The sequence below is a fragment of the Lathyrus oleraceus genome, chromosome 6 (assembly GCF_024323335.1).
Source record: "Lathyrus oleraceus cultivar Zhongwan6 chromosome 6, CAAS_Psat_ZW6_1.0, whole genome shotgun sequence".
NCBI classification, from domain to species: domain Eukaryota; kingdom Viridiplantae; phylum Streptophyta; class Magnoliopsida; order Fabales; family Fabaceae; genus Lathyrus; species Lathyrus oleraceus.
Window position 1 is genome coordinate 352,608,944 of NC_066584.1, and position 8,488 is coordinate 352,617,431.

General features: G+C 31.9%; 2 protein-coding genes across 3 annotated transcripts; one reads left to right on the forward strand and one right to left on the reverse strand.

Annotated features, from left to right (window-relative positions):
• The first annotated feature begins 563 nt into the window (after positions 1–563).
• LOC127098006 (ADP-ribosylation factor) lies at positions 564–3,508 on the forward strand. 2 transcript variants are annotated; one of them, XM_051036505.1, is made up of 7 exons: positions 564–735; positions 1,250–1,408; positions 1,588–1,658; positions 2,639–2,758; positions 2,873–2,991; positions 3,089–3,170; positions 3,265–3,508. In XM_051036505.1, exons 2-7 carry the CDS (start codon positions 1,261–1,263, stop codon positions 3,268–3,270), a joined length of 546 nt encoding a protein of 181 aa, XP_050892462.1. In that variant the 5' UTR covers positions 564–735; positions 1,250–1,260; the 3' UTR covers positions 3,271–3,508. The 2 variants fall into 2 exon arrangements, with proteins under 2 accessions (XP_050892462.1, XP_050892461.1); XM_051036504.1 differs by lacking the exon at positions 3,265–3,508 and having other exon boundaries at positions 3,089–3,185.
• A 3,507-nt stretch (positions 3,509–7,015) lies between these two features.
• Positions 7,016–8,488, reverse strand: LOC127092597 (peroxidase 5). Its single transcript, XM_051031487.1, has one exon. The coding sequence runs from the start codon at positions 8,279–8,281 to the stop codon at positions 7,289–7,291; it is 993 nt and encodes a 330-aa protein (XP_050887444.1). The 5' UTR covers positions 8,282–8,488; the 3' UTR covers positions 7,016–7,288.

Sequence of the window (8,488 nt, forward strand, 5' to 3'; positions counted from 1 at the left end):
ATCATTCCTTCAAGTCATATTCTAAATATATCAACAACATAGTTAGAAGAAACTTATATCAATAGTGTTCACACACTATTCACATAGTAAAAACTTATAAGACACTATACACTTGGTCGGACGGACCAACCTGCCCTGATACCACTTTGTAACACCCTAGCTCCCGATTCAAATAAATAAATAAATATAAATAATTAAATCAAATAGGATGCCACATCCATATAATTTAAAGTTTAAAAGTTTATTTCAATTCATATAAATCACATTGTTATAGCAAAATTAAAAATAATTTTTATTCAACATCTAGAGTCTCACCCAAATAATAAAATTTCGGAGCAGCTCAAAACATAAGTCATCTTCAATCTTACAATTCTAACGTAATATTAATAATTCTTTATATAATATACAATATATATGATTAATTTATGTGAAATATTTAAAACGATATATGATTTATAATATGGGAGAGAGTTGTTAATTTTCTTGTATACTTTAGGGATTAATTTCACTAAGTCTATAAATTTCGTTTAAAAAAACAAATAAAATAAATTGATGATTTATGAAAATTATTACAGACAGACCGAATAAACACGTTACGAAATTTGGATCTGTGTTTCGCATTCTATAAATCCGCGTAGGCCTAACGGTGAGAGAACCTTCATTTCTTTTCTCTTTGTTACAAGGAGAAGAGATCCGCTTTCATCTTCTTCTTCCCAAATCGCTCTTTTCATCAAGGCAAGTCCTTCTCTCCTTTTTCCAGATCTGTTCTTCTATATGTTTAGATTTCTTCACTTTTTCAACAATTTCAACACATTCACAAATGCATATCTTCTCAATCTCCTTATTATCTTTAATTTGTATATTCTGGTTTTCGCCAGCGTTAGATTTCTCCATGTATTACTGTTAGAATTTAACTTATGTTAATTTGGTTTACGAATTACTGGATCCAAATCGCATGTTACGAGATCACGCGATTATGAATCACGAGCTTGTTTTCTTCTTTTTATCTATATATCTCTATGTTGGATCATGGTCGCTTTTCTCAATTTTGGTTGTTTAATCATGCAATTCCATGAGATTCGTTTTCGTTTTATGTAGTTGCAGTAAATCATGTTACAATTCTCCTCCGGTTGCATATATTCCATTATTTTTTTCATTTCCTTTTTGATTTGAATTTTGATTTGTTGAGATTGAAATGAGATCTAACTAAGTAGAGATGTGTGTGATGATGGTGTTTATTTGGATTCAGAATACTTGAAAATGGGATTGTCTTTCACGAAGCTGTTTAGCCGGCTATTTGCCAAGAAAGAGATGCGTATACTTATGGTAGGTCTCGATGCGGCTGGTAAGACCACCATTCTTTACAAGCTCAAGCTTGGAGAGATCGTCACCACCATTCCTACAATCGGTACGTATCGCGTGGCATTTCTCTGTGATGTCAATTGAGATTGATGTATGATCAATGTTTTTGACCTAAATTTTGTGTTGCCAGTATCGCTGAGAGAGTGATAATGGCTTATATTATTCTTATGAATCTCTCATGTTAAGTACTTTGTGTAACTTGTACTAATGGGTGGTTTCGTGTAGGGTTCAATGTGGAAACAGTGGAATATAAGAATATCAGCTTCACTGTCTGGGATGTCGGGGGTCAGGACAAGGTAATTTTTTTCACTATGTCTTCTATGGTGTACTGGACTGCATACTAGAATACTTATTTATGGCTATAGCATATTGTACAGAATGCTTTTGTTGATGTTATAAAATGGAAATTGGCCGAAACTTTCCTCGAGCCACTATGTTTGTGTTAGAACTGGTATCTATTATAAGGTTATTTTGGAAAGAAAACAGAATCGTGAGTAAGAATCCTACTGCAATACTACAACAGTAGAGGACTGTATTTATTTATGTCAGCAATCCTCAGCAATACAATATGAAAAACTTAGAAAAGACTAGAGATGGATAGTACATGATTTCCCTTCCAAGAATTTGGGAGTATTGGATCTCTCCTTACGTATCCTTATTCCAAAGTAACCAGCTTGTATTTTCCCATAACTTCCCTTCTACTTAACATATAATATAACTGCCCTATTTGAATAATCAGGAAACCGATCCACTTACTTTGTTCTCGTATGATATTGTTTATTAATGATTGGTCTAATCATTTGTGAATGTGGAGGGATTAACTTTCCAAATTTCAGTTCTAATCAGTAAATTTTGGTGATGAATCCCTGAATGCCGATTTGATCCAGTCACATAGATGTAATCCTTTTCATGGATTAAGATGCAAATGTGATTCAATATAAATATATTGTTTGAATGTGCTTGTAGTTATTTTGTAATGATGTTTATGCAAATTGTATGGTGATGCCGAACTGGTTATCAATATCATACACCACATGACAATGGAATCTTCTCTTTTTGTGTTCTTGAATTTAAGACTATGGATGTAGTAAGCATAGGATCAACTACTCAATTTCTCAATCACCCAATCTAACTATTTGGAGTTTGTGTATCATAAGTTGGAGCCCATTTGGCTCAAGCCGTATCTTTGACCTGTTGTTATAATGTATACCTATGAGGTATATTGCATCTTTTTTTACACAACAATGCAGTTAAAATGACTTGTTTTTCCCTGTAGATCCGTCCTCTGTGGAGACATTACTTCCAAAATACACAAGGTCTTATTTTTGTGGTTGACAGCAACGACAGGGATCGTGTTGTTGAAGCTAGAGATGAGCTGCATAGGATGTTGAATGAGGTAATTAAATATCACCTGAATGGGTGAAAATGAAAGGTTGATTATTTACTGTTATTCAATTTCCAAGCTTAAATATATGGGAGGCCTTTTTGGATGCTTATATAACTTTGGCAGGATGAATTGAGAGACGCGGTGCTTCTAGTTTTTGCAAACAAGCAAGATCTTCCAAATGCTATGAATGCTGCTGAGATAACTGATAAGCTTGGTCTTCATTCTCTTCGTCAGCGTCACTGGTAAACTAGAAATACTGCTCTCCGCGTTCTTTCTTTTTCTCTCCTTATCTTCCTGCTTCCATCACTCATTCTCACCCGCATGGCTCTGTACATGCAGGTACATCCAGAGTACATGTGCCACATCTGGTGAAGGACTCTATGAAGGACTTGACTGGCTCTCAAACAACATTGCAAACAAGGTTAATACTGAATAAATATTTTGTCTAACTGGGCAATTCCATTAACATAACAATCCAACTGATGCCTTTCTTTTTTCGGGGTGATTTGCTGCAGGCATAGAGATTTATTAGTTAAAGGTGCAAGAAGTTGAGTTTACTTTTGCAATCATGATTTCCAGCATCTGGTCTTCTTGCCCTGCGTAGATTTTCATTGCTCAAGCATGTATTATTTGTCTTAAAAAAAGAACTTCGGTCTATCACTGAAGAATAATTTGATTTTTTTACCCATTGTATAATCAAATAGCATTGTTTAATGTTTACCCTTCTGATTGTGAAGTCAATTGAATTATTTAAACCCACATGTGTGTTTGTCTATGTTTATGTCTATTAGATTCTTAGGAGCAACCATTTGGCAGAGACTAGGTAAAGAGGAGGGAGATATCCTTTATATCGAAGAGATTAAATTTTAAGCTAATGGTGGAATTTTTTTTAATTATACTATGATGCCATCTTTTTGTGTCTGCTCTTAAAATATCTCAACAAATATCATCCATTTTCCTTGTCATTGCTGTCACGACAAAATAGAAGCAAGAGTTCAGTGTTTTTTTTCAGTGTAGTTACAAATAATTTTTTTAACCTCTGCATGCTCATTTTGACTATTGTTGGTCTTAAGATTGTGTGTTATGCTGCAAACTTTAATAGAGTTAAATGCTATCAACATTGCAGTTGCAATCTCCATTAGAGAGATCTGGTTAAACTATTATTGAGTTGCAAATCACAATTTAAAACTATTATTGGCGTGACATGTGAAATAGTAGAAAACTAAAATTTCTTGTTCACATGTCACAGAAAACAAGTATTTGTGTTCACAGTTCACACAAGTATTTCCTCTAAAAGTGTTCTTCCTATTGGACTAGTACTAATCACCCAACTATAATAATTTTTATTTTCACAAGATTTTCATTGAAGATACATATAAACCTGATCCACAACTTGCAATTTAACTACCATTTTTAATAAAAGCACGTGTTTAACTTCATCAATGTTTTGTTTTTAAAATATAATTTGAATAATTTTGGATTTACACGTTTTTTTTCTTTCATAACTGCATGCAATTTGAAGATGTAAACTGAATAATAAGTCATCCAACAACAACCAAATCGGTAAGCTGTAAATTTTGAAAGGATACATATTATTAAACGTAGTATTAATTGCTTTTCACATTTTATTACATATACACTTGAATAAAAAACCATACAAATTGTCACACACAAATGAAGAATGATTTCAAACAAAAAAATAATAATATCAAAGAATAGATGAAGAAAAAAAAATGTACTAGTATTTCTTAAGATTGCTGCAGTGTTCTATAATCATATATTTACATATTTGATTTATGATTTGATACATGTTATACAAATCAAGCAATCACATCATTCAAATAATATTTAATCATGATTTGAGTCATATACTATTGTGATTAACATCAGTATTTTATTATTTAAATCACTTCCATGACTCGATTTAAAAGGTCAGTGCTAAAATCTTGGTTTTAAACTAATTTATTGATTCGAATCATTCATATATTTGATTCGATTCAAGCTTCAAAAAATCCTTATTTTAAACTTTCTAATTTGTGATTCTAGACATATATATATATATATATATATATATATATATATATATATATATATATATATATATATATATATATATATATATATATATATATATATATATATATATATATATATATATATATATATATATATATATATATATATATTGATTTTGACCAATTTGTTTACATTAAAACAAATTTCAATGGATTCAAATCTAATTAAGTGTAAGGATTGGTTAAAGACACAATTCTACAACACAAAATCAAAAATCGAATTTCAAATATAAAAAATTATAGAAGATTAACATACGTATGAAATGCACTTTTACAAATTGAGCAATTTCAGCCTCCTCTTATTCATGTTTGGGAAATTTGAGATATCATTTAAATTGAATAATTTGATTTGATTTCAGATATTGATTATGATTATTGACCAGTTTGATACATGAAATCTTGAGACAATGGTAGAAAACTCATGAACTCTCAAGCTCTCATTGCATTTAAAATTTAGCATACATGAAAGTTAGATGAATATCTCATAAAACTCCCTCGACAAATATCAAAAAGAGAAAAGAAAAACAATTAAAACGCACAATCGATGATGAAACCACATCAAAACGAAATCATCCTATTTATTGACACAACCAAAACACACATATCACATCAATCACGCAATTGAACACAACCTTAGAACCAAACAAAGCTTTTACATATAGTTAAGTTCACGAATCAAACTAGAGCTTTTACACTAGACCGAACTCATGAATCAGACCAAGATTTCGACGGACTAATCTCTTAAACCAAACATAAGCTTTTACTAATTTAGCTCATGAAGCAAACAACAATTTCTCACAAAAGATATTACGCAAGAGATAAGGCCATCTTAAGTAAATTACAAGAATAAGCCCGATATCAGAACAAACAAAAAAATCACACTGATACTTTTCACTCTTAAAGAATTGAGGCAATTTAGTGAGAAAAAAAAAGGAAATGACAAGGATAGAGTAGAAAATGAGAAAATATATAGAAATAAGTTTTTTTTCTTTCAGGTTTTGAAATGAAGAGAAATTCTCTATTTATAGGAGAAAATTTTGACTTAAAAAGAAAAAAAATTCATGGGTTTTTAAATGATCCAATTGATTCCGACGTATGGTTAATCAATTAGAACTTAGAAGCTTCAAAATACGACAAACTTAATTCTAAAAAAAAGAAGTCTTACAATGACTATTTGTCTTAATAGATTATGAGTATCCTTAACCAATTAAAAAAAATTCTTCCTTGATCTAATCGATTGGTTAAAGCCCTCAATCGATTACATAATGTATACAAGTTTTCTAAATTATTAGGAACATTCTTGGGCAATCCCACGTTCACCTTGATGATTCCTTTATAGGTTTTAAGATGTTTTAGCAAATTCATAAAAGTTAAAAATATTTTTAGGAGAGTGTGTGCATTGCCTTAGTATTTTAATAATTACTATAATATCTTTACAATACTCTAATCATTCAGACACGAATCAGACGGACTTTCACACTACCTCTCTTTTCACAAACTTTAAAGAATCAAGATCACTTATTTGTTTCATCATTGATTCTTCACTTCATCCGGGATTTGACTTCTTATAACCGAAGAGACTTCATAAAGCTCTTGATAGACACCATTAAAGATTGCTTGACCAGAGATCATCAGGAATTCCACCAAACACCGCTTGACATTAGGAGTTAAGATTGACTTTGACATCTTAATTTCAAAAACAAAACATCTTGGTCATTACTTCAAATGAAAACTTCACATCATAGTGTTGTCATCATCAAAACCATTGTGAACATCTCTCTGTTACAGATAGTTGCTCCTGCAAGCACATAGATCCGCAAGAATGATCCATTTCAAAATAATAAAAATCTTAATTGACCATCATCTTATATAAATTATAGTCCCCAATGTACAATACATAAGCGACTAGTCTTTTCTTCCTATTTGAAGATAATTCAAGAAGACATTAAAAATACCGGTTGAAAAAAATCACACAAGTCATAAGTATATGTTGCTTGTCTCTAAACCTCTCGATTTGAAGATTATTTTTCAAAGACTTTTTTTAAAGGATCTAAATATTCCTAAAGATCAATTTATTAATTATTTAATAAGGTCCTATATCTTTTAATATGTTGAGTATGTAGATTTGATTATTGATTTAATTCTAACGTTATGTAGTAAAACAAAATATATTTTTGTCATTATTGAATTTGCTATAAACATTAGATAGCACATATGCACTTGAATTCTACCAACAAATATTATTCAAACGTAGTAGTTCACTACTTTTCACATTATATTACACTGGATTGTAAATATACACTTGAGTTGATAAAGATTACAAACAGTTATACACAAATAAAGAATGATTTCAAACAGAAACAATAATAATTCAAAGAATTGATGAAGAAAAAAGAAAGAAAGAATGTATATATCTTGACATCTATGGACAGATTTTTGTGGAAGATGAAGAAATGTTGTGCAGTTAATGAAAATTGACAACGCTGCAGCGTTCTCTAATCTCACCTTGAGAACCTGTCAAGACTTGTATGGAACCCATATGCACCATGGCCTTTGCAAACTTCACTCTCCATATTGCACTATGTCTAGCATTTTTTAACACCATTCTCTTTGTTAACTCACTATCGGCCAATGTTTGATCTGAAGTTAATAAACCACGCTTATTCTTCAACTTCATATAGTACATGTTGTCCAGATCATTAGGTGTCGAACCATCAAACACCACCGTTGGGTCTCTTGTCTGTGATTGTGGTGGTGGACACTTGGATTTCAACATCATAGCAAACTTAGGGTCCATGGAAGGATCTTGAGAAAACGTAGCGTTGAAAGAGTATAATCGGTTTGAGAAAGAGGAACAATGCGAGACACCAATAGAATGAGCTCCAGAAAGTGTAACCATTTCATCTGCTGATAAACCTTTTATGGAAAAACGTTTGATAAGTTCCTCCGCTTTGAAAGTTGGTGGTGGTAGATTTTGTGTGACTTCTTCCATGATAGAGATTCTACCATCTCTGCGTCCTGACGGTACTGAGTAGTCTATGCCGCCACTAACTTTGCGAGTACTGTCTCTAGCCGCGAAAGCAAGAATGTCTGCACATGACACAGTTTTAGGACATGCGGCTTCTATTTGTGTCTTAGCTTCGTTGATGACCTCGAAGCCCCGTAAGCTTGGATTGTTTGCAGGATGGTCTCTCTCAGATGGATTACCTGGTGTGGATTCTAATAAAACGGAAGCATCACATCCTCTGACAAAGCAATCATGAAAATGCATTCTAATCAAACCAGCAGCGATGCCTGGGTTGAGTGAAACTGCTTTGTTTACAGCTCTTCTAACAATTGCTTCAGCGGATGGACATGTTTTCTTATAGAAACCAAACTCCAAAGACGAGGATGATGAAACGGAGAGAATAAGTAGAACGAAAGTAGCGATAAATATTGCATGGATTCTACTAAGCATTGTTAATTTATGGTATAAATGCTCTATAATATGTAATGTATTATTGTTTATAGTAATAGTGATGTGGTAATTAAGTAAGTAGTGTGAGTAGAGAGATATATGTTGTTGAGATGGAGAACATAAAACTCATCATGACTATATATATAGAGAAGGGAGAGGAGGTAAGAGTAGGTCTTACTTTCGAAACAAAAACGTGTTTGGTTGTAA